Raw genomic sequence first — 27,277 nt, 5'->3', positions numbered from 1 at the left:
TTCGATCGCGCCCGCGCCCCTCTCTCCCTCTCCCGAGTCTCTCTTTCTCTCTCTCTCTCTCTCTTTCTCTCTCTCACACACACACACCATATTCCAGCATTGCAATCTTTACATCGCAGCCTGCTTCAGAGCTAAGGCGGAGCTACAGATTAGGTGTCCCCAAAGAACCCGCGTATCTAACAGTAGTTCCGCATTACATGAATTAATTTGCACGCGAGTTTTATTTTTTTTATACCATGTATTCTCCGTGTAAATGTATACTCCAAACCGTGACGCCCGTTCCGTTTCGGTTCAATACGAATACATGTTCCACCCCTAGTCTACAGTGAAATACAGTCACACATTACACTGTTTGGCCAGCATTTTAACCGTGTTTAATCCAGCTACTAGCTAACAGTATGCTAAAGTTAACTGCTGACTAGCGTCACGTTTCTAACGTCAGTTTTCAGAGCATCCAAGAAAAGCACAGGCATAACAGTAGCACCGAAATGAAGCACAGAAATCCGCATTGATATTCGGTCCGGTAAATAACGGTCGTTAAGGCACCAGTGCCGTATTAGCACCGGGTCTGTCTGTAGCTACCCAACCCTAGCGACGACGCTAGCAAAGCAAAGCCAGTCCTTCACTAACCTATGGTCACTTTTTTTATTACTTATTTCTCTGCATTTGAGTGACAACCCTCTCAAATATAAGACACACAAAACAGAACAAATAAAAGTATCAGATTCTCTGTCTGTAATTGCAAAAGTCTTGCTTACTTATTGTGACATGATAGCAACCCTTCTGCTGTGCTAATGCAACCTCAACTACTATCAATATCCAAAGTAGCCGAAACGTCATGTCGCCTATTCATATTTTTTCTCGAAGTTGGCAGTAACATATCAAAAGGTTTTAATTAAATATAAAGGAGTTTTCTCCAAGGAACTTAGCTTCTTCCTTAGGCACTGGATGAGGTCTGCTCACTCTGCTGGAGAATGACTCTAGGCGCAGCGTGCGTCGAACACGTGTTCCACAACAACAACAACACTAGGCTGCCCACAGATGCGCCCGCCTAATAATCGGCTTGATATACTGGATATTGGCCGATGCCGATTATGTTAAAAAATGCAAAAAATCGTCCGATTAATCGTCCGACCGATTAATCGGTCGACCCCTAGTTTTCACCGAAAGCAACTTTGCTAATTAAATTCTGTCTCATGAATAAAGAATAAAATGTTGTCCATGGTTAACAATATGTCCAGTCAACTAGGTTACTAGTGTCAACCGTGTGATTTTCATTGTCACCTAGGTTACACTTAGATCTTTAAAGTTAAAATAGCCAATATTGATGTTTCTGACATTTTTTAAGCATTCTAGTTATTTGCATAGGTTGGAGTTTACTATAACATCTTTTTTAATGATCAAAAATAACTTTAATGGAGATTTATGATGAAAAACATCCTTGTCCATAAGGACAGTTATAAATGCATTGCATGTTCATCTTTAAAAAAAGGTTGATTATGAAAATCATTTTAAATAACAATTGTATGTGTGGCAGAAATGGACTCAAGAGCCTTCTTAATTGCATTTAATTTCGAGTGCAAGACTGAATTGAATGGTTTGTATAACACCCTGTTTGTCCGTAACATAGTTGACAAACTCTGAAGTAAAAACATGTTTTTAATAAAAAAAAATTAAAAACAGTTAATGTTTAAGCTCTGCAGATAACAGATATGTAACACTGAATTAATATACTATATTGAGACACTTAATGTTCCACTGAGAAAGGACAGTGCTCTTGTGCTTTTTTGCTGACATGAAATGTACCCTAAATTAGAGAACGAACCATATATATATGGAAAAGCTGATAAAGACGCAAAAGCTGTATTTACATTTAAGTCTTCACAGTGAGTTTTGCACATGTAAGCAGCTTTCTCTACCGTGAACGAGATTATAATGTTATTCACCGATGCTGATGTATAGATTAAACGTTAAATCTGAGGTAGTAGACATATATTTCTCTCGGTTGTTTAGTTTTCTTAACTTTATATCACTGCTGTGCTGCAGAGCTGGGATTCCCTCAATACATCATTCTCCTGGATTCCCCAGCGGCCAGGACACTTAATGCTTGCTTTGGAATAATTTAGAGCATTATATGTGAAACATTTGTATCTATTGTATTATTACATGTATAATAGTCAGACATTTATATTCACACTGCAATAAATAAGTAAGCCTATCTATTTCCACTAAAAATAGCCTATAAACATCCTAAAAGATATGTTCACCTTATTAACAAAACTGCATACATTTTGATTTGAATTGTTTAAAACAATTAAAATACTATTTGGCCTGTGGAAATGAATGAATCAGCTCTATTCTAAAAACTTTATTTGAGAAGTATTTTATACAATTTATTTTTTATGGATTTTTGAAATATATTTATTCTAAAACATAGCAAGGATATTGGATAATTTTTAGCAGTGTAATGTGTATGGCACAAATGGCATTTATAGTCTGTATCTTAATATTTTCCGATGTCTTGTAGTACCTTTGATGGTGTTAAACATGGTATAATGTGGATGGAAATATGAATGGAAATGATACAGATGTACATAGTGTAGTAGGAAATGTGAATTTTAACAAGTATTTTGGACCTACAAACACACTTCCAGAGACATATGCACGCACACACTTACACAGAAGTCCAAAGCGCAGAGGACAGAAAGGACGCAAGAATGCCCATTGGGAAACAATAATGTAACTGAAAACCCCCTCGACTGAAGCAACAGAAGGTTTCCTCTTGAAAAAAACCAAGAAACTGCATAGGAGCAATGTAACCCAGTTCCGTATAAATATGACTGCATTTTGACTGTTAGTGGCTGCATTTTTTATTTTGATGTTGTTTGCATCCCTAGGGAGAATTTAGTTCTCTTCTAGTTCAGTTTTCTAACTGAAACTCTTTTTTGCTTATATTGCTCTGCTGTATTATCTTAACTTGTAGACTTCTGAGGAGAACAAGTTACTCCTTTTGCTTGAACTGCTTACAAGGTAATTAGCCTTTGTAATATTCACTCATACAGGACTGCCCTGTTGAGATTGAATAAGCTGAAATTTATAACCTGTAATTTTTTGATGATTTGCTACAAGTATTAATCCTTGTGTAACCAGTATTTTATCTTTTGTTTAAATAACATTTTATTTCATAAAGACAAACACTGTAAAGTTTTACTTCAGCTTACAAAGACAGTTCTATTAGCGATAGACAACAAAGGTTCCAGGAACGATTCTGCTGGAGGGTAAGCATGAATTTGATCCATATGTCTAGTTGTCAATGATTATTGTTTCACGAGAGTGTAGGGACTAAACCTAGATTTGCTGGTATAAATTAAAACAAGCTAGTGAGGAAATAAATCCTATTCTGACCTGACAGCACAAGACTACCTAGCAACTTTGATACTATGGGGTTAATCAGGAAAATGAGTTAAATACCAGATCTCACCACAATAGTGAAACTAGGCACTGTAAGCTCCATGTATGGTTATTTTGGGGAGGGGACGGGGATTGAGATGCATGTACACACAATCTTCTCTATTTTTCTCTATTCTCTAAGTCTTGAACTACTGATTATTGGGCCAAATTTGTTCCAAATAAGGTAAGATAAATGGTTTTGACTGTGCTTATTATTGTTATGTCACATGTTTTGTACAATATTTACAAGTCTGTTTCCAAACCAGCATACAGATTATATAAAATACAACAAAGACAAATTAAGATTTAATTTAATATTATTGTTATTGTGAAAAGAGATTATATTACAGTAGTGCGTCAGGCTTGATTTCCTGGAAACAGTGTGTAGCTTTGCCACCCCTCCTAACTGTAACCTTTGGCTAAATTATTACCTCCGACTACGCCACCTAGGTTACCTCTCAACCCAGGAAAGTAAATAATTAAAAAAAAATACCACTAAAAGGAAATTTAAACCAAATGAATTACCACAATGAGAAGGACCCTGCTGGTTCGGTTTGCATCAAAGACAGAGACGTGACTTACAAAAGTACAATATTTATTGCTCACAGGAAAATTATTTAATTAAAAACATCTAATAGGTCTCATTCACAGTTTACCAATTAGTTACCCACATTAAACAAGAGACCACAATTAGCTCACTTTCACAGAAAGGACAACCCACACAGCAAACCTGTGAGAAAACAATATTTAAAGCCGGTGACACCCAAAAATAAAACAAATACAAAAAAGAAGGAAAATACACTCCCCCCTTCGGTTAAGCTTCACTATCGCAGTTCTTGCTGTGGTCAAATAGAGGCAAACTGGCAATTAGATTTATAAACAGCAAACAAACCAGAAAACAAAAAGAAAAGAAATGACAAACAGTCACAATGAAATTTCACCTTAAGTAGGGGCTACTGGCAATTAGATTTACCAAAAACAAACAATCAAAACAAGAAAAAAAGAAAAAGAAAATTACACGGTACCAATGACATTGCACTTCCTCATTAAAACTAATATTTAAGATCGTTCAAGTGGCGCTAAATAGACTCCGCTACCAGCATTGTAATTGGATATAACAGCTCCCAGAGCGCAGTTGCATGACCTTTCATATGAGAGCAGAGCTCACAACGAGCGCGGTCGGAACCGTAGTCCAAAGCATTCCGCGTCAGTCGGGCGAACGGGACAGCGAATCAATTTCACCAATAGTAGTATTAAAAGAGAACAGCAGCTAGCGCTCCTGGGCCGCACCTATAATAAAAACATGAATAGGCTACATTATTTTCAATTGAGTTAACCCCCGAAGAGGAAACCGATCATAATGTTTCTTACCTCGTAGGGGAATTAAGTTAAAGCGAACGTTATACTCCCTGCACTTGCCACTTCACGCACACACCTTCCTGATGACAAACATGGGCTATATTTAGATCATAATAATCTGCGACTGAAAAGGACAATAAAGCAAACCGCTCACCAGAAGATGCAAAGCAAAATACACCGGTATCCTATTACTGGGCACCACACAGAGAGGAATCACAATGCTCCGCTTAAACAGGCTTTTTATCATGCCCTAGAACCTAACGCACCATCTATAATTGTGCCGCACAGGTGTTCTCACTATCAGGCTGCAGTTCAACGCCAGTGGGCGTGCCTTGCCAATTAAAATATACGCAACCACTTAGAGTTACCCCATTCCACTGAACCAAAACAAACACTCCAGATTATCCACCTGTCACATTCTACCCCCTGGTTTTAAATCCGGCGACCCGACGATATTAGCTCCAGGGCCTAAAAAGAGTGGGAAAATTGTTACTAACAGTTACTTGAGAATTCACAAGACCTCCTCCGCCCCCCATTGTCTCTGGCAAATGATGGACATTGGAATGGTAGCCTGCAGTTTTTCGGGTGGTCCGACGTAATGGTGCTCCTACCGTAATAACGGTATCTTCAGAGGTCACAGAGGGATCACTAGGCAAATGACCATGGACCAGAGGAGGCTCAAGAACTGTACTAGATGATGTGGAGGCACCCTCAAGAGGTTGGGGCAGAAGAGGGACACCACGTGGGGGTGAATGAACAGTGAAGGGTACCGTCGTCGGGGGAGGGACTTCTTGCTCTGACGGCACCACCAGCCAGGTATCCAGTGCATCATCCTCCCCAGAGTCCTCCGATGATTGATCAGACTCGACAAGGAAAGAATTAAAGGGTTCTGCCACATTCTGGCCGGTCGGTTGGACTCTTAGCAGAGTACGGTGCACGTGTCTAACTTTCTTCAAATCCTCAACAGGAGCAATAGTATACACTGACCCCCCAGGTGTCGGGGCTCGCAGCACTTTATAAGGAACAGAACTCCAGCAATCTTGGATCTTTGCCCGGCCTCGCACACAAAGGTCCCGCAAATACACCAGCTGACCTTGACTCAAAGGCTCATCCTGTACTCTCCGATCATGTCGCTCTTTCCTACAGTCCGCTGCAGCCTTCATGCGACTTCTAGCTCCATCAAAGGCCACCTGAAGTCTTACTTGGTGATCATTAATCCAATCATGGACACTGCCGTGAGTCGGTGCATCAATTCTGCCCAAGAGGAAATCAACAGGCAACTGTGGGTCTTGCCCAAACATTAAGAAATATGGGGATTCACCTGTAGACTGGTGTGGAGTAGTGTTATACGAAAAAACCACTTGAGGGAGATAGGCTGCCCAGTTCTTCTTCTTACAGGAAGGCAGAGTACGCAGCAGATTGTGCAGCGTGCGATTGAATCGCTCACATTGGCCATTTCCAGTAGGATGGGCTGGGGTGGTCCGACTCCGTTCAATGCCATACAAGGCACACAACTGTTGGATAAGAGTGCTTTCAAAATTCCTCCCCTGGTCCGAGTGGATGCGACCAGGAACTCCAAACTTGTAGAACCATTCATTCGCCAAAACCGTTGCCACCGTAGATGCTCTCTGGTCACGGGTAGGCACAGCTTGGGTGTACTTGGAAAACACATCTGTCAGCACGAGAACATTCTCCATTCCATTCTGGGATGGCTCAATCAAAGTGAAGTCGATGGCCAGAATTTGGTTAGGCCTTGAAGCCAACAAATGACCCATATATGTCTGCACTCGAGGGAAGACATCCTTAGCAACAGTACATCGTTCACATTGCTGGCACCAACGTTTCACATCCTCACTCATACCTGGCCAGAAACACCTTTGTCGCACCAGCTCGGTTGTACGCTCCACTCCCTGATGGCCGTGCTCATCATGAAGCTGCTGCATCACCATAGTCTTTAACGATGTCGGGAGCAACAGTTGAAGGAAGGCCTCACCGCCCTGGGGATGGTAACACTGACGATACACTACGCCATCCTTCACCTGTAAACGCTTCCACTGTTTCAGGAGTTTACCCGCATCTGCACACAGCTCTCGCCGCTCCTCAGGTGAAGGGTATTTCCCTCTTTTCCATAACTTCAGGAATACTCCCAATGCTGCATCTGCTTCCTGTAGCCTGTGTAAATCCGTAGAAGAATAGCCAGGGAAAGCGGTAATGGATGCTTGTACCCCTCTCATGGGTCTAATAGAAGCGACTTGTTGGAGGGGTTCTGGCAGGGAACTTCCTGGAATCATAGCCTCAAACACAGGTCCAGCGGGATGCTGTCGCGAGAGGGCATCAGCGTTACGATTACTCCGTCCAGAGCGATACTTGATGCTGAAGTCAAAAGCGGCGAGTTGGGCAGCCCATCTCTGTTCTAAAGCGCCAAGTTTAGCGGTATTGAGGTAACTCAGGGGATTATTGTCCGTATATACCACACACTTGTGTCCAAGTAAATACTCACGGAACTTCTCGCTCATTGCCCATTTAAGGGCAAGAAATTCAAGTTTCATGGAACTATAATTGGACATGTTCCTCTCCGAAGGCCTTAAGCCGCGACTAGCATAGGCTACTGGTCGAACTCTGCCCTCCTGTTCCTGTGACAGGACGGCTCCCAATCCGCTATAACTGGCATCCACTTCTAAGATAAATGGCAAGGAGAAGTCAGCATAAGCCAGCACTGGAGCACTCACCAACCGTTGCTTCAGCGTATCAAAGCTCTGCTGACACTCCTCTGTCCAGGCCTCCTTGCAAGAACGGGCTGGGCCCTTCCGGTTAGCTCCAGTCAGGTCAGCTACCAGGCGATGAAGTGGGGCAGCCATTTTGGCAAAAGACTCCACGAATCGCCTGTAATAGCTTGCGAAGCCCAGAAATGACCGAAGTTCTGAAACCTGCTGGGGGGGCTGCCAATTAACAACTGCCTCAATTTTCTTTGGATCAGTAGCCACTCCTTGGGCAGTAATCAAATGCCCCAGGTAGTTCACCTCAGACTGAAGAAACGAGCACTTCTCCAATTTGGCCTTTAATCCCTCTTGTTGTAGACGCTTCAGGACCACCTCCAGCCATTGCAAATGTTCAGACACGGTGGAGGAGAAGACAATAACATCGTCCAAATACAGCAACAACGATTGGAAATGTTGTGAGCCAAACATACGCTCCATCAATCTCTGAAATGTGCTAGGTGCATTGCACAGGCCGAAGGCCATCCTATTCCACTCATATAGCCCAAAAGGTGTGCAGAAGGCAGTCTTCGGTCTGTCCTTTTCAACCACAGGGACCTGATTGTAGCCACTAGCAAGGTCCCTTGTGGTGAACCACCTGGCACCTGCAAGAGCATCCAAGGATTCCTCAATTCTTGGTAAAGGAAACGAATCTTTTCTGGTCTTGCTGTTAAGTTGACGATAGTCAACACACAGTCGCAGGCTACCATCCTTTTTCTTCACCAGGACAATGGGAGAAGCATAGGGGCTGCTACTTTCTCTTATAATCTTAGTTTCCAACAACTGATTGATATGAGCCTTAACGGCCTCATATTCTGATGGAGGAATGCGTCTATACCGCTGCCTAACAGGAACCTCATCAATCAAGGGAATCTCATGTGTGATCAACGTAGTACAGCCCAGATCACTATCATGCGTCGAAAACACAGAAGAATACCTGGACAATAAAGCCCTGACTTGACACTGTTCTTCAGGGGTCATCGGAGACAGATCAAGAGAATCTATCTTGTCTTGTAGAAGACCTACAGTCATTTGGGAAGATACGGTGGCCTGCAAGGGAACATCCTCTACACCTTGGGGTAAACTCACCACAGTTACAGGGCTGATAGTACCAAGAACCGTTCGTGCATAAAGGTTAACATCCACTACTCCCACATTAATGACTGGAACATAAACCTGTCCACGAACTATCCTAACAATGGCAAGAGAAGTCAAAAGACCGGCTGCTAGCCCACCACCAGAAGGCTCAAATACTACAGTCGATCCAGTATGCTGCTGGGAACAAGTCGCCGGAATAAACTTCAGGGTGCCACCTGGTATACAAATACACCTGCCCCCTCGAACCCGTACGCGGGCTGAAGAGTCCAAAGGGGCATGAACTTGAGCTTGATGACACTTTTGTAAGGCTTGTTGCCAAGAGTCAGGGGCATGCTGCACTAAAGCGGTTTCAAAAAGAGTCGGTCCATACTGCCCAAACAATTCGTGGTAACATTCTCGAATGACATTCATGCCCAAAATACCGGAGACCTTAGTAGGAGTACCTGAAGAATCTTTAACTATGAGCACCCCACGTTTAGGAATCACTTTGCCAAAAACTTCCACATCCAACTCTAAATAGCCTATATATGGAATATCTAGACCATTGGCCGCCTTAAGCTGCAACCAGTGACATGAGTGGAGTTTTTCCGCACCCCACGGTTCAAAGTTCTGCAAATAAAAACTTTCCGTCACCGTTGACACCATTGAACCGGTGTCTAACAAGCAGGGAACTAACACCCCACCCACACTAACCGTCACATGGGGGCATGGTGATAATAACGGGGCCATGTGCTCTACAGGGGGAAAAACAGTATCTGAGCCAAACACATAACCTTCTGAACTGTGGCTCGGGAGCACAGAAGATTCTAGTTTTCCTGAAAGGTAACAGTGGACTGGGATCTTGGCACTACTAGCTGAGGGTGACGTGAAGGGAGGGGATTAACCCTCGGTGACAAACTTTGGGAACTACATTCACGGGCAAAATGACCAGGCTGTTGGCACTTCCTACAGATAACTGAACCCCTATTAAAGGGCGTTGGGGAAAAAGGGAGACTTCTTGGGGCATTTTGAAGCAAAGTCATATTACGGGTTAACTGATCAAGCTGTTCTTGTTGCTTTTTGAGCATCTCTTTTAGCTCCGATAATTCAGAGTTTGTGGAAGCTGGCGCAGCCCCATAAACCCCATACTGCTGCCCATAAGTAGAAGAGGTTGACAAACTACGAACCCCAGTACCCCTCAACATACCCTCCCTTTCCCATCTGATGGCTTCCCCTCTGACATCAAGTAAAGTCGCCCTAAAGTGTTGGCGTACAAACTGCTTTAATTCCCTGCGAAGGGCAGAATCCAGCACATACTCTACGAATTGGTCACGCAACAAGACCTCAGAATTGGGCATACCATTTGGAGCATTTTTAATTACTTTTGACATTAAGCCAAGAAGGGCATGTGAAAATTCCTGGAGTGTCTCCCCCTCTAGCTGTCGTCGAGAGAAGAAATTCTCCTGCAAAACAATATATGAATCTGGGCAGCCATACAGCTCAGTAAGTATTTCAATAACTTTATCTGGGTCTTCCCGGTCATCACTAGGTCTAAATTTGATTTCTTCCCTAGCTTCCCCCTCTAAATGGTCATACAGGAAATGTGCTTTATCAAAATTAGATAAATGGCGAACACGCATGCTGGCCTTCACTTCCTCTAGCCAATCAGCCAAAGAAATTCCGGTACGGCCCCTAAAAACAGGACATTTCCTCTCCCTAGGAACATAAATCAACCTTTCAGTCACCACTGAATTACCATTGGAGGAGGATCTTGAGCCCATGTCCAACCCTGCCCCCCTTTGATTAGATTCAGAGGGCGCAACACTCGGACCTGCCTGAACCACTAAGCGTTCTTGTCGCAGGTGTTCATTATCAGCCTTGAGTTGGGCTACCAAATCTCGCAATTGTTGCATCTCCTCCTCCATAGTGACGATCTAAATGATAAACAAACACAAAAAAACAAAACAAAAAAAAACACAGGAGAGGAAAGTACAATACAATATTCTAATGCGCTAGCTGCTGTTCCAAACAATAAGTAAAAATAAAAAAATAAATTGGTATCACAAACAAAAATAACAGTCACGTCTCTGCTTCACACACAAAATGAAACCCTGCCGACTACGCCAATTTGTAACCTTTGGCTAAATTATTACCTCCGACTACGCCACCTAGGTTACCTCTCAACCCAGGAAAGTAAATAAAATAAAAAAATACCACTAAAAGGAAATTTAAACCAAATGAATTACCACAATGAGAAGGACCCTGCTGGTTCGGTTTGCATCAAAGACAGAGACGTGACTTACAAAAGTACAATATTTATTGCTCACAGGAAAATTATTTAATTAAAAACATCTAATAGGTCTCATTCACAGTTTACCAATTAGTTACCCACATTAAACAAGAGACCACAATTAGCTCACTTTCACAGAAAGGACAACCCACACAGCAAACCTGTGAGAAAACAATATTTAAAGCCGGTGACACCCAAAAATAAAACAAATACAAAAAGAAGGAAAATACACTCCCCCCTTCGGTTAAGCTTCACTATCGCAGTTCTTGCTGTGGTCAAATAGAGGCAAACTGGCAATTAGATTTATAAACAGCAAACAAACCAGAAAACAAAAAGAAAAGAAATGACAAACAGTCACAATGAAATTTCACCTTAAGTAGGGGCTACTGGCAATTAGATTTACCAAAAACAAACAATCAAAACAAGAAAAAAAGAAAAAGAAAATTACACGGTCACAATGACATTGCACTTCCTCATTAAAACTAATATTTAAGATCGTTCAAGTGGCGCTAAATAGACTCCGCTACCAGCATAGTAATTGGATATAACAGCTCCCAGAGCGCAGTAGCATGACCTTTCATATGCGAGCAGAGCTCACAACGAGCGCGGTCGGAACCGTAGTCCAAAGCATTCCGCGTCAGTCGGGCGAACGGGACAGCGAATCAATTTCACCAATAGTAGTATTAAAAGAGAACAGCAGCTAGCGCTCCTGGGCCGCACCTATAATAAAAACATGAATAGGCTACATTATTTTCAATTGAGTTAACCCCCGAAGAGGAAACCGATCATAATGTTTCTTACCTCGTAGGGGAATTAAGTTAAAGCGAACGTTATACTCCCTGCACTTGCCACTTCACGCACACACCTTCCTGATGACAAACATGGGCTATATTTAGATCATAATAATCTGCGACTGAAAAGGACAATAAAGCAAACCGCTCACCAGAAGATGCAAAGCAAAATACACCGGTATCCTATTACTGGGCACCACACAGAGAGGAATCACAATGCTCCGCTTAAACAGGCTTTTTATCATGCCCTAGAACCTAACGCACCATCTATAATTGTGCCGCACAGGTGTTCTCACTATCAGGCTGCAGTTCAACGCCAGTGGGCGTGCCTTGCCAATTAAAATATACGCAACCACTTAGAGTTACCCCATTCCACTGAACCAAAACAAACACTCCAGATTATCCACCTGTCACATAACCATCTGAGCTCCACCTACTTTAACTTTCATTCTGGGAAACAGTATTACACCACAGAATGCGTTATCTCCGAGGAGTGAACTATAAGAACACACAGCAACTGCAAACTGCAATAAAGTCTGAACAAGTTGTGATCCAAACTTTAGGTTGATATCTCAAAAAATTGCTTTCAGTAAGTTTGTTTGGGCGCAGTACCACACTTTTTCACTAGATGACATCCAAGCTCTATTACTGACCATATAAGGGCGCCTCCATTTCCATATATGGTTTGAGTGAGCTCATCTGAACTATATATTTCCATAATTTTCATAAAATGTACGAAGTAGTCATTCTATCCAGAAGTAATATGTGCGGTTTGGCAGTATTTGATTTGTATTAAACCTATAAAGTAAAGCAATAAAAAACATGTATGTGCATTATAGCTCAACACTACATACCAAATCGAGAATCTATCATTTTTTTCTGTATATTTAAAACATTTTCAGACCTTTTTTCCTCATAAAATTAAATTGGTGTTATCTTTTGAAATCTTGCCATGAAAACAAACTGAGGTTCCTACTTAATCTTTCATGATTTTTCATGTTCATCGCTATTTCAAAATAAAGGCCTGAATACGCCTAATGAGAATGAAATATTATTGTTGCAATTTGATAAATTACTGCTCCTCTGTAATTTATTTTTGAAAAACAGTCACCAAATATGAAAACTAGAGATTGTAAGCTTTCAAATGATAAATAGTTTGTCAATATTACTTTAGGTTTTTACAAAGTTTTTGCTTTTATACTCACAACTCTCTATGACAACATCGCCCTCCTGTGGACATAACAACTATTTTTGGTGACAACTTCCAGTATTATTGTTTTAAATATATACTGGCAAATGTCCCACAGAGATGGTGACAGCTGTAGATCAGTTTAAACATGAGATGTTTGTAAATATAATATCTGTGAAGAGTTATTCTAGTTACCAATAATTCTGTGACACAACTGCATTCATAAGTTTTTCCAGAATATGAAGACCACAGATTGTAATAATAATAAATATGAACATATAATATTTTAATAAATACACTGGTAAGATTATTTATGAAAATCTATTTTATATTCTTATTATTCACATGTTTGTACATGTCTTTATTATTTTGTACAGGTCAATTTCAGATTCAGAAAGAAGAATGTCTAGTACCGTCATTCCCACAAACTCGTCGACGCTGATCATCCAGTTTCAGGCCCCAGGACAAACGGCTCCAGCTGAAACGGGGACAACGGCTCCAGTGACTGTTTATGTGCCACAGACAGCTTCAGCTCCTCAAGGACTTCAGGCATTTCTGAAAGGCCAACCAAAAGCACTTGGGGTGAGAAATCTTTCAATAAAATTTATTTTTATACGTGTGAAGTAGGAAAGGTATGGAAACAAATCCAAAAAAGCATTAGTACAAACATTAACAAACTGTTGTGCAGATCTGGCAACCCTGCTCAGCTAATAACTGTGAGTCACTATTCCCCTGCAATAAGTGCCTGTTTTCTGGTCTTCCTCAGACTGTCCAGATAATGATCGGTCTGCTGATTCTCCTGTTGGGAATCGTGGCTACAGTCCATGCATATTCCATCTTTGTCTTGATTGGTATTCGTTATTGGGGATCTCTCATTGTAAGGAAACAATATACAACTTAAGTACAGTTCTGTCTTTTCTAACACAAGCTAAATATTCTAACAGAAGAATCCTTTCTCTTTCCTCTCAGTACATTACGGCAGGATCACTCTGCATTGCTGCAGAAAATAAACTCCATGGCAAAGGCTCCTCCAGTTTGTGTTTGGTATGCGCACATCATTGTTATTTTCAGGGGTTCAAGCACAAACTTTATTTAATGTAAGACTAAACAAACTGCCCAAAACTGGATGAAAGTAAAAGTATTACTTTCTTTCAGAAAGAAAGAAAGAAAGAAAGAAAGAAAGAAAGAAAGGAAAATATTACTGAACCCAAAACTTTTGAACGGAAGTAATGATTTCTGAAGGATCACGTGACACTGAATACTGAGTAATGGTGCTGAAAATTCAGCTTTGCATCACAGAAATAATTAAATCTTAAAGTATATTTAAATAGAAAACTATCATTTTAAATTGTAATAATATTTCACAATATTACTGTATTTTTGAGCAAATACATGCAGGCCTGATGAGCATAAGAGACATATTTCAAAAACATTAAAAGTGTTATATGTGGATGATATGAAAACACCAACAAACATTCATAACACTTCACTTTTTCCACATTTTGTTATGTTACAGCCTTTTTCCAAAATTGATTAAATTCATTATTTTCCACAAAATTCTACTAATAATACTAATATTATATATTAATAAATAAATAATACATAATGACAAAGTGAAAGAAGTTTATTTGAAATCGTTACAAATTTATTAAAAATAAAACTCCATGGTGCAATCCTGTTTCCACTGATCACCCTTGAGGTGTTTCTACAGCTGGATTGGAGTTCACCTGTGGTAAATTCAGTTGATTGGACATGATTTGGAAAGGCACACACCTGCCTATATAAGGTCCCACAGTTAACAGTGCATGTCAGAGCACAAACCAAGCCATGAAGTGTCTGTACGTGTATGAGAGACAGGATTGTGTCGAGGCTCAGATCCATTTAGGATTAAGCCTATAACATAAAAAGTGAAGCGCTATGGATACTTTCCGGATGCTCTGTAAATGGCTAATTTGATTGACTGTGCATAAAATCGTCTCAGGTTACAAATGTAACCTTTGTTCCCTGAGAACAGGGAACGAGACAATACGTCATCGACGTTATGGGGAATCGCCTCAGCGTGACCAATGACTGAAGTACCTGTGGAAACCCGCCAATCGCATTGGCCCGCGTCAGCCGTGACGTGACGCTCTGGCGTGCCCAGGAAATATAAATAGAGCGCCCAGAGAACATGTCATCCTCTTCGTCTGAAGGGACTGAGCAAGCAGAACCGAAAGCATGGCAGGGAGACGTATTGTCTCGTTCCCTGTTCTCAGGGAACAAAGGTTACATTTGTAACCTAAGACGTTCCCTTTCGAAGGGAACCTCGACAATACGTCATCGACGTTATGGGGAACGCTGTACCCACGCCGCCATGCTAAGGGGATGCCTGACCACTACAATAACCCAGGTAACAGCCCCTACTGCTTACACGTCAGGCTAACAGTAGCACTTCTCCCTAGGGCCAACGCCGAGCTTTAGCTCAAGGTCTGGATACCAATAAGTATATGGAAGCCTCAGCAATACGACCCTCATATGGAGAGGAAGCCTACTACATATACTGACAAAGCTAGCTAGCTATTTGCATGAAGGCCTCAGCAGGATGACTCTAAAGTAGAGGAAGCCTAAAACATGCAATATGTATATGGAGGCCTCAGCAGAACGACTCTCAATAGAGAGGAAGCCTAGCACATCTATCAGCAATACAATGAGTATATGGAGGCCTCAGCAATACGACCCTCATATGGAGGGGAAGCCTACTACATATACTGACAAAAAACTAGCTTGCTATTTGCATGAAGGCCTCAGCAGGATGACTCTTAAGTAGAGGAAGCCTGAAACATGCAATATGTATATGGAGGCCTCAGCAGTATGACTCTCATATGGAGAGGAAGCCTAACACATATCAGCAATAACTAGCCCGCCTAGGCTCAATAAGTATATGGAGGCCTCAACAATATGACCCTCATATGGAGAGGAAGCTTACTACACATACTGACAAAAGCTAGCTAGCTAGTTGCATGAAGGCCTCTGCAGGATGACTCTGAAAGTAGAGGAAGCCTAAAACATGCAATATGTATATGGAGGCCTCAGCAGAACGACTCTCAATAGAGAGGAAGCCTAGCACATATATCAGCAATTCAATGAGTATATGGAGGCCTCAGCAATACAACCCTCATATGGAGGGGAAGCTTACTACACATACTGACAAAAGCTAGCTAGCTATTTGCATGAAGGCCTCTGCAGGATGACTCTGAAAGTAGAGGAAGCCTGAACATACAATAAGTATATGGAGGCCTCAGCAGTACGACTCTCATATGGAGAGGAAGCCTACTACATATACTGTTTAAAAGCTAGCTTATTATAAGCACCTAAGCTATAAGGACTTGCGATGTCTAAATTAATGCCATATATTTCTTTTTTTTTCTTCTTTTTTTTAAAGGCCGCTCTAAGAAGAACGAAGGCCAGATAAAGAAACATAGCTATCGTCCGTTCAACTATACACCAAGCCTGATGCAGACCGTCAGATTAATAGAACATCATCATAGGTCCGCTGGGCCTGATGTTACTCTAAAACGGGGAAAGAGGGAAGGCTGGCGTACAAGAGGAAAAAGGTCTATCTACCCCTTCCAGGGCGATCCTCCTCACGCCTAGCCCGGAAGTCCTCTCTCCTTACTCCCCGCCTTCTCCTCCTGGACTCGCGCCGTCTCATAGCCTTGCTCCGGGTAAGAGGAGGGGCACAAGCGGCGACCGAGTCCCGCTGGTCCTGCCTACGCTCCTCGAAGCGAGACGGGCCAGGACCCCAGGGGCGTCTGGGTGTGGACCTGGACCGGAGCGGTATGCACGACCTATATGCTGCCGAGCGCGCCTTCGCCTCTCCAAACTTTCCGACCACCGCCTCAACAGAGGTTCCAAAAAGCTCAGAGGGCGAAACCGGGGCATCGAGGAGAAAAGTCCTCTCTTTCTCCCCGATGCCAGCCAGGTTCACCCACAGGTGCCTCTCCATGACCACCATGGCAGCCATCGAACGACCGATGGCCGCCGCTGTCTGCTTAGTGGCCCGGAGAGCCAGGTCTGTGGTGCGGCGCAGCTCGGCCACCGCATCAGGGGATAAGCCCTGACCCTGGTCCAGGTCCTTCAGCAGGTCAGCCTGGTACGCCTGCAACACAGTCATCGTGTGCAGTGTACCACAGGCCTGACCTGCCGCCGTGTACGCCCTGCCATTCAAACGGGATGTGGTCTGAAGGGGTTTGGATGGCAGGGTGGGAGTTCTTAGCGTCGATGCCCCCTCACCCGCCAAATAGTTGGCGACGGAATCTTCAATGGGAGGCATCAACGCGTAACCATGCTCCTGCATCGCCTCCACGTTTGCATAACTCAAACACTGGAAGCGATGAATGCGCGAGGAGTATGGTCTCTTCCATGCCTTCACGACCTGAGAATGGAGGTCCGGAAGGAATGGAAGGCTCCCGGGAATCGATGGGGTGTGGCCAGAGAGGAAGCGCTCGTCAAGCCTTCCATGGACAGCTTCCTCTCTTACGCGCTGCCAGGGCAACTCGAGCCTGGCAGTGGCACGCTCCATCACCTCCATCAATTCCTCATACGCGGGGCAGGAGGGCTGGGCAGGCTCAAGCATCTCAGCATCCTCGCCCGCCTCGCGCTCCTCCTGCTCGCCCTGGCTTGACGCCTGAAGAGCACTGCCTGCTGGCCTAGAAGATGCCGAAGGTGCATCATCATCGGCCAGCAGCTCGTCCTCGTCCCGCGCTGACGATTGGGAGAGATTCACCCCTCTCTCAAACTCGTCAGCGAGGTCCCTTTGTGATCCCCACGATCTGAGTCTTCTCTCGGCCTCGGCGTGAGAGGGGCCCGATCCGCGGGGCAAAGCAGACTGTCCCTCTCCCCTCAGGAAGAGGGACAGACGAGAACGAAGCGTCCTCATGGGAAGACGCTCGCAGTGTACGCACTCTGCCCCCTCGAGAGCAGAGCGCGCATGCTCTTCACCCAGACACCAAACACAAGGTCGTGTGAATCACCAGGTGCGAGACACCTCTCGCACGGGTAAACGCACTTCCTATATGTTTTCTTAGCAGATTTCTCCATAATAACCAACTTACAGCACTCAGTAAATCAGTCCCTGAAGACGAAAAGAGGATGACATGTTCTCTGGGCGCTCTATTTATACTTCCTGGGCACGCCAGAGCGTCACGTCACGGCTGACGCGGGCCAATGCGATTGGCGGGTTTCCACAGGTACTTCAGTCATTGGTCACGCTGAGGCGATTCCCCATAACGTCGATGACGTATTGTCGAGGTTCCCTTCGAAAGGGAACCATTATATTCTCATAAAGATCATTGAAGTCTAATCAAAATCTAATCAGTTTGCAAAGAAATCGGTGATCTCCAAATTACCTTTAGTTTTACATGATACAGAAAACATGTCAAGTTGCCAGATATAAATGAATGTATTGCTATTCTATTAAAATGAAGAGACAATATTATTTGTCTATTGTAAAATAGTACATTGAGGAATAGTTCCACACACAGACACCCGTATTATATTTGAAGAGAGATATTGCCATTCGTCCCCTTGGAATTATAAGGTTCTATCTGCGTTCTGAGCAGTTTTGAGATATTGAGCTTTAAAGTTTTTGCATTCCATTTGACTGTGTAAAAAGAACCTTTTTATTTTCTAAATAAAAAGTTCCAAAATGTACACAACTTAAAAAACAACATCACATAATGTAAAGAAGTGGTCACAGAATAAGAATATGTGAATAACTAAATTTTGACAAAAATGTCAGATAGAACCTTATAATTCCAAGGGGACACATTGTATAATTGGATTGTCTTCATGAGTCATGTTCTTGGACCCCGATAATTGCAACTTTATTATTTATTTTTATAGTGCTCCATATATTGTTTCATGATCTGTTTAACACACTGGGTAAAGTGCTTTCTAACTTATTAACTTGTTTTTCTGTCTATAGGTCAAAGTTTCACTTGGAATGAACATCTTTAGTGCTATAACTGCAGGCATTTCCATTATTATCCTTTCAATGGATTTGTCTATAGGATATATCCCTTACTGCTATGAATATGACTGTTATAAAAACAAGGTATGTTAACAACTTTTCTAGTCACAGTTTTACTTGCATTTAATAAAAGAATTTAATAGACCTCTTAATGTTACTGATAATTTACGTCTTGATATTAACACCCGCCAAATGCGTGTGTATTTCAGCAGTGGGGTGTTACAGTCACTCCTACTAGCCGCTTCGGCGGACTGAATTTCAGATATACGTTTTTCCATTGTAGTCTTAAAATCATCTGAAATAATAAACTAAGTGCAATGTATTGGTCAAAAATAGCGACAGCGAGTTACACACAAACCCGCCTCTCCTCTCCTCACTCACTCATTTCATTTGCTCCAGAAATTTATTCAGACACCTTCAACATTTCTAACATTATCAGTTTATTCGCTATAGTTTAGAAAATGATAATAACAAACTACAAGAACTCAGAGTTATCAAATCAGTTGATATTTCACTGGTTTTGTCCATCCTTCTTTTAGACTGTCACACAAATGAATTAGGTTGATTAGCTGTCATCTGTTAAATTGAATTACACAATTACATAATACCAATTTAGGTCAACCAATTACTAAGAGATGCTTAATTTTGTTCAGTCGGTGTGTAAAAAGGTCACATTAGCAATTAAAGGAAAACACTAAAGCAAAACATGGTCAGGTCAAAGTGTCTGAATAATTTGGTAGTCACTGTATGAAGAATTTTTGGATGAAGAATGTCACAGTTTACTTTATTTTTCTATAATAATTTGTGGTTTACTGTAGCCAAATTATGGGATAGAATTTATATGACAGTTTTTCCTCATGGTTTTGGTAAAATTGTAGCCTGTGAAAATGCTGAGTGGCTTGTAACTTCTGAAAACCACTCGACACAGTGGCTAGTGAGCAAAAAAGTTAATGTCAAGCCCTGTTTACCATGCAAGAAGGCCTTGACATTATACATTAAGTTTGATTTGTTATACAACTCACCGAAAGGATTATTAGGAACACCTGTTCAATTCTCATTAATGCAATTATCTAATCATCCAATCACATGGCAGTTGCTTCAATGCATTTAGGGGTGTGGTCCTGGTCAAGACAATCTCCTGAACTCCAAACAGAATGTCAGAATGGGAAAGAAAGGTGATTTAAGCAATTTTGAGCGTGGCATGGTTGTTGGTGCCAGACGGGCCGGTCTGAGTATTTCACAATCTGCTCAGTTACTGGGATTTTCACGCACAACCATTTCTAGGGTTTACAAAGAATGGTGTGAAAAGGGTAAAACATCCAGTATGCGGCAGTCCTGTGGGCGAAAAAGCCTTGTTGATGCTAGAGGTCAGAGGAGAATGGGCTGACTGATTCAAGCTGATAGAAGAGCAACTTTGACTGAAATAACCACTCGTTACAACCGAGGTATGCAGCAAAGCATTTGTGAAGCCACAACACGCACAACCTTGAGGCGGATGGGCTACAACAGCAGAAGACCCCACCGGGTACCACTCATCTCCACTACAAATAGGAAAAAGAGGCTACAATTTGCACGAGCTCACCAAAATTGGACAGTTGAAGACTGGAAAAATGTTGCCTGGTCTGATGAGTCTCGATTTCTGTTGAGACATTCAGATGCTAGAGTCAGAATTTGGTGTAAACAGAATGAGAACATGGACCCATCATGCCTTGTTACCACTGTGCAGGCTGGTGGTGGTGGTGATGGTGTGGGGGATGTTTTCTTGGCACACTTTAGGCCCCTTAGTGCCAATTGGGCATCGTTTAAATGCCACGCCTACCTGAGCATTGTTTCTGACCATGTCCATCCCTTTATGACCACCATGTACCCATCCTCTAATGGCTTCTTCCAGCAGGATAATGCACCATGTCACAAAGCTCGAATCATTTCAAATTGGTTTCTTGAACATGACAATGAGTTCACTGTACTAAAATGGCCCCCACAGTCACCAGATCTCAACCCAATAGAGCATCTTTGGAATGTGGTGGAACGGGAGCTTCGTGCCCTGGATGTGCATCCCACAAATCTCCATCAACTGCAAGATGCTATCCTATCAATATGGGCCAACATTTCTAAAGAATGCTTTCAGCACCTTGTTGAATCAATGCCACGTAGAATTAAGGCAGTTCTGAAGGCGAAAGGGGGTCAAACACAGTATTAGTATGGTGTTCCTAATAATCCTTTAGGTGAGTGTATTACCATATGAACCTCAAGGATTGTACATTCTGCACTTGCAGCCAGCGTATGAGTGAGTAACTATCATTTATTTTATTGATATTTGTGCTAATGATGAGTGTTTTCTCAGACCGTATACCAGGGGATCAGTGGTGTGTCCTTGGTATTCACTATCCTTGAGTTTATCATTTCCATCGTTCTGTCAGCATTTGCCTGTAAAGCCAATGCCTGTTCTCCACAGGTGAGTGATGTGTTCAGGGCTAGAAGTTGAGTGGCCGCTATGGTTGCTAAGCAGTTGCTAGGGTTTTCTGGGTGGTTGCTAGGACATTTTTCAGATTGACAGAAAGACGGGTAATTTTTCAATTTCTATTGTTTTCAATAATCTGCACAAGTTTCGACACCAAAATATTTCAGCAGGATTTTTGTCTTTTCCTTTTTCCATTTGAAATAGTGTTGTCTATAAACCTGTAATACTAGAACTGTCATCCAATGTTATTACATTTATATTGCAGTAAGAAGGTATAAAACGCAACGTGTATTTTTCCGAAGGTGCTGAATGTTCACCAAGTTGTTATTCCACAGTCCTATGCCTTTAGACCCAATCCATCAGAGGTAAGAGAAGCTTGTAGCACCAGTCTAATGGGACTTTGTGGAAAATATAATATGTGTGTGTGTGTGTTCAAGAATTGATTAGAATGATCAATAAATAAGCATTGAAGCTGATGGCATACCTGTTTTTCCTGCAGGTACCTCTGGTGAGCGACTCTTCTATGAATCACAATCCTGCAGATGTTCCCCCACAATACAGTGAAAGTTCTGATCCTAAATATAAATCTTAAAAAGTGGACAGAGCTGTGGTCCTGCTATTGGGTTTGATGCTTTCACAGGACACACAGATTCTTCCAGTGATTCAGGTCTTGTCCACACTAATACCTGTGGCATCTTTTAAAAGCTGTTTAAACTTGTGACAATTTTTGATAAATAACATTGTTGTTAAAATAAGAAAAAGCATATGTTTCTCTCTGTTTTGTCCTTCTGTCCACACTGAGACGCATTTTTATTAATTAAAAAACATTCTCCAAAGTGGATGAATTTAAAAACACCGTTTTCGCGTTGTAGTGTGGACTGTCAGAACTGAGTTTTTTTTTTAAATGTACGTAAGTTTAGTCATGTGACGCATATTCATGTTTATACCAGTATTGTGCCTGTTATGTATGATTCACTTTCACACTGTTGCTAAAATATGTTACTTTACACACTCTTCATATCACAGTCCTGCAAGGAAGACAGAAAATGTACTTGCATTTGCTCTCCTGCAGTAAAACATGAGAGCAGTCTCGCTTTAGATCAAACATATAAACGCATCAGTGAATGCTGAGATATTTTGCTAAAAAATACTATTCAAGATACTGCTTCGCAATTTTTTTACATCAACAATGCTGCCTAATCATCAGTGAAACTCTTTTTCTCTTTAAAGATAATAAATAAATGCATATGGCTGATATAACTGAATGTTTAAAACTTGCAAAGTAAAAGCAAATATTACAATTATTCATAAAATTCCCTAAAGTCTCAGTCCTCTGTGTGTCCTTCAGCAGGCTTCCTGTTTAGGGGTTGAAAAACAAACTTAAAGATTAGAGTAGCACAAAGAGCAGTCTACCCTGATTAAGTCTCGTTTCTTTTCTTTCTGGATCTCAGGATTGGATCTGTTATTTTCCAGTGATAAATGGCCAGAGTTTATTTAGAGTAGTCAAAAATAGAAACAAGCAGATTCTGCGCAGGACAACGGCACGCCCTCTAGAAGCAACCCAAAACTGTATTCAAGGAATTGCGTCCTGCAGAGTTTATGTAATGCTTTGGGTTCATGTTTCATGTCATTCATGTTTCCTGTCTTGTCATGTGATTCCCTTGCCCTCATGTGATCCTGCCATGAGCTTCCCTAGTCTTTTGTGTCATGTTGTCATTGGTTAATTGTCTAATCATGTTTAACGGTGTGTCTTGTTTAGTGATTAGTCCTTAGGCTTGTTGGTCTTCATACAGCTCTGCACAGACCGATCGGCTGCTGACTTGAAGCAGTGCATGCCGGTTAGAAATTTTGTCCAACTTGATACAGCGCTGACGCCACGTGACGTATGCCATCAAAGTACCGCGAGAGCGTTTCGAGAGTATCCGGAGAACTCAGCCAGCGCAGCTTCTCAAGAGCGGCTGCATGAGCTCTGATAATTCCCCCAAAAAACTCACTTGAAACTCAAGTGATAAACACTACACTCCAAATAGAGAGGTGGGCAAAGTACCCTTTTACCAATGGCCACAGGAGTCCCCAAGTGCTTACATCAATTACAAAAAAAAAAAGATATATTTACAAGCAAACTTAGATACCCCCCTAAATTGTTCAAACAATTGCTTGTTCTTCAGTAAACTTCCCCAAATAGGAAGCACTTCGTCTACAAAATACAAATTATAAAAAAAGAAAAATCAAATCACACAGATTATACCAATTACTAATAAAAGAAAATACCACAACACAAAACCATTAATAAAAATAAAACAAAATTCAAAATAGAAAATAAACAACAGCGTAATCCGGGTCCATGTATCCTGCCATCAAAGATATGTTTGCACCGCGCAGAGCTGGAAGCAAGTCTGTTTAGGCACGTCCCTCCGACCTGCACACACACACAGCCGTGAAATTTAACATGAAACGGTCCACCAGAAAAAAGATCATACTCACTGCGTTAACAATGACCGTACAGGCTCTCGCTGCACTCGAACTGTGTAGTGACTAGGGCTGGGACGGTATTAATTTTTTCTTACTGCGGTTGAAAAGCAAGAAATTCCCGCGGTATAGTGGTAAACCGCTTTAAACCTCAACCCCCCTCCCCATCCTCCCCCAGTTTTTTTTTCTGCTAAGTCGCGCTGGAACAACAAACAAAGTGTGGCAATGATAATCTCAGGTACTGTTTAGCCTATGTGCTTTATTTAATGTTAAAAGCATGCAATGTGACTTTGAATATCGTTAAGTGATCCAGCTTTGTAGCTGTAAAAGGAACAATGGATAATTCACCTCAGATCTTGATGGAAATGGAAACAAGAACGTTAAAACTGAAGAAGTGTATTCTTTGACAAAGATTGTTTTAGTAACTCAGTAGCCTATGCATTTTTAATAATGTTTAAATGGTGTAATATTTGTGAATTTGATTATGTAGCCTACTTATCCATTTTCTTGCAAGTGCCGTCAAGATTCTTCTCTGGTGCTGTGCACTTGCCGCGACTCCGCGAGGGTTGACAAACACGGTCTTCACGTGAGAGAATTGTGTTAAATAAGCACGTGCACTTAAAAGCTGAGGTCCTGCTTTTGGGGCTTCAAATTATAGGCTATAAGACATTTGCAATATAATTGGGAGTCTGCACAGGGTGTTTATTTTGAAATTGACTTTTTTTTATTTTGTACTTTTTATTTTTTATTTCGGTGCTATGGGATTAATATCCTGCCATGATTCAAAACTGAAAATAAAGTTCTGAAAGGTTGAAACTAAGTGTTCGAAAACTCAAAATCTTACAAAAAAAAGTTTTGCAAGATCGAAAAATAAGATTTGCAAGCTTGCAAAATGTAAAAAAATAAAAATATCTCTGCAAACATTATGTTGTTTTTGAGATTTCCTTCTTCAGAACTGCAAAAAATTTTTTACGATGTTGCGCAAACAATTTTTCAGAGTTTCAAATTTGTCAGTGTTCTCCCACTGTATTAGTTTGTTTTCCAGGTTTGAAACCTTGTAAATGGTGAACTGAAAACTGGTGTGCGAATGTGTGAAAAAAAGTTTTGAAACTCTGAAAACAGTTTTGCAGGCTTGCAAAGTGGTAAAAAAAAAAAAAAAAACTCTGCAAACATAATTTTGCTTTTGAGTTTTCCTTCTTCAGAAGTGCAACACTCTTTTTTACGGTGTTGTGCAATCATTTTTTCAGAGTTTCGAATTTGTCACTGTTCTCCCAGTATATAGTTTGTTTTCCAGGTTTGAAACCTTGTAAATGGTGATCTGAAAACTGGTGTGCGAATAGGTGAAAAAAAGTTTTGAAACTCTGAAAACTGAGGTTCGAAAGGGCGAAACTTATTACATTACATTACATTTGCACTCCTATTGCAGACTATTTTTTCAGAGCTGAGTTTACAACACCCACGTTGCGGAGAAACGCCCACACAGTTGCAAGCTTGTGACTTGTGAAGAGATTTGTGGCAGCGTTGTCACGCAGCTCTGCTCTGAAACTCTGAAACTCAGACTGAGCGAAAATTAAGCTTCGCAACCTCGCAACTTAAAAAAAAAAGCCTGGAGGGAGGGCCTTCTGCTCTTGGCCAATTTTTTAATACATTCACCACTCACAAAACATTCACCACAAACATGTATTACTACTGAACTGATGCAAACAGTGGAGCACTCGGTTTGCTCTGTTTGTGGTATAAAATGTGATGTCTAATCTCTATCCAGATCAGATGGAGGACCTGCGCCTAGACATGACCACTAGGGCTGCACGATTATGACAAAAATCGTAATTGTCGATTATTCCCTTGAAATTGTAATTGCGATTATTAATTACGATTATCACAATTTACATTGAATGATGTTTTGAATGGTTTGGCCATGGGACCCACATTTCCCCATGGTCATCAAGCTGCAACCCACCTTTTTAGGAATTATAGGCCTATTATAATACATTTGTTTACACAAAAATTGTTGACACACACAAGTACTGTCCCCCTTTACTTAACATACAAATAAATTGTAAGAATATGACTAATACTGATAAATAAACAGTAGGCCTACGAGGTTAAGCTATTAAATAGCAGTCCCAAACTAGTTTTTGTTAATACAATCTTGGTGTGAGCCACCACAGTCATATAAAAATATACAAAATAACCAATAAGTGGCATTTTGGGGTTATGGAAACAACAGTTAGGCTACCATGGTGATACACAATACTTACAAGAACTGTTAAAGAAACATGGAAGCTGCTCCTGAAAAATAGAATGAGCATCATACCTGCATGCAAAACACATGACGCACCAATAACGTGATTTATTTGTATTTTACTTTTATTTCGTTACTTACTAATTTACGACGTTGCATGCTCATATTTCTTTTGCGCTTTAGTGAAATGATACAGCGCGCACTGGTGCATTTGCGCGTGCAATTAAAGAGTGCACGCTACGAGCACAGTATATTTATTAAATTGACATTTAATTTAATAGTCAACTATATTATTGATCTGCCTGCATTGACACCATATTTGAGAACTGAACTAAACTGGACTTATTTTCCGGTTATCACTGTAAAGCTGCTTTCAAACAATCTGTATTGTAAAAAGCGCTATAAATAAAGGTGGCTTTCTAAATGATATTGTAATAGTGTCTTGTGTGCATCCACAGGCTCTTAATTCCTGTATACAGGAATATATTAAAATACCCTGTATGAAGTATACCAACATATTATGCAACTTTTCAGATCAGCACACGTTAGACAGGTGAAGGTGCAGAAACCCTGATATTTAACCTCAGTGTTGTATTGCATTGTAATTAAAATACAATTCATACGTTTACACAAGCAAACGTATGGAAAAGAATTAGTTAAAATAAAACATTAACATTAATTGTGTTTTCTTTATGACACAGTTTTTGCTAATTATTTAATATGGCAACCTCAATCCTGAAAGCTGTCACTTAAGATTCCTTGTCTACTGCTCTCAGAAACTGCAGGATTTAAAGTTAAGATACTCTCCACATACGAGACATAACACATAAATTTGTTGTTTCCATAACCCCAAAATGCCACTTATTGGTTATTTTGTATATTTTTATATGACTGTGGTGGCTCACACCAAGATTGTATTAACAAAAACTAGTTTGGGACTGCTATTTAATAGCTTAACCTCGTAGGCCTACTGTTTATTTATCAGTATTAGTCATATTCTTACAATTTATTTGTATGTTAAGTAAAGGGGGACAGTACTTGTGTGTGTCAACAATTTTTGTGTAAACAAATGTATTATAATAGGCCTATAATTCCTAAAAAGGTGGGTTGCAGCTTGATGACCATGGGGAAATGTGGGTCCCATGGCCAAACCATTCAAAACATCATTCAATGTAAATTG

General features: G+C 41.2%; 1 protein-coding gene across 7 annotated transcripts; it reads left to right on the top strand.

Annotated features, from left to right (window-relative positions):
- The first annotated feature begins 2,806 nt into the window (after positions 1 to 2,806).
- On the top strand, positions 2,807 to 22,281 carry LOC309496097 (membrane-spanning 4-domains subfamily A member 4A-like). 7 transcript variants are annotated; one of them, XM_082166082.1, is made up of 10 exons: positions 2,808 to 3,030; positions 3,191 to 3,278; positions 3,593 to 3,634; positions 13,290 to 13,494; positions 13,679 to 13,789; positions 13,882 to 13,956; positions 18,878 to 19,006; positions 21,267 to 21,377; positions 21,686 to 21,748; positions 21,883 to 22,281. In XM_082166082.1, exons 4-10 carry the CDS (start codon positions 13,315 to 13,317, stop codon positions 21,973 to 21,975), a joined length of 762 nt encoding a protein of 253 aa, XP_082022208.1. In that variant the 5' UTR covers positions 2,808 to 3,030; positions 3,191 to 3,278; positions 3,593 to 3,634; positions 13,290 to 13,314; the 3' UTR covers positions 21,976 to 22,281. The 7 variants fall into 7 exon arrangements, with proteins under 7 accessions (XP_082022207.1, XP_082022208.1, XP_082022209.1 ...); XM_082166081.1 differs by having other exon boundaries at positions 2,807 to 3,278; positions 13,285 to 13,494; XM_082166083.1 differs by lacking the exon at positions 3,593 to 3,634.
- The last annotated feature ends 4,996 nt before the right edge of the window (positions 22,282 to 27,277 follow it).

The sequence above is a fragment of the Leuciscus leuciscus genome (assembly GCF_965113295.1).
Source record: "Leuciscus leuciscus genome assembly, chromosome: 4".
Lineage (NCBI taxonomy): Eukaryota > Metazoa > Chordata > Actinopteri > Cypriniformes > Leuciscidae > Leuciscus > Leuciscus leuciscus.
This window is presented reverse-complemented; position numbering and strand designations above follow the sequence as displayed.

Coding starts and splice junctions, on each gene's coding strand:
- LOC309496097 (XM_082166077.1), top strand. CDS start 3,513: ATGTATGGTTATTTTGGGGAGGGGACGGGGATTGAGATGCATGTACAC. Junction 13,790..13,881: donor GTTATTGGGGATCTCTCATT/GTAAGGAAACAA, acceptor CTTTCCTCTCAG/TACATTACGGCAGGATCACT. Junction 19,007..21,266: donor ATGACTGTTATAAAAACAAG/GTATGTTAACAA, acceptor GTGTTTTCTCAG/ACCGTATACCAGGGGATCAG.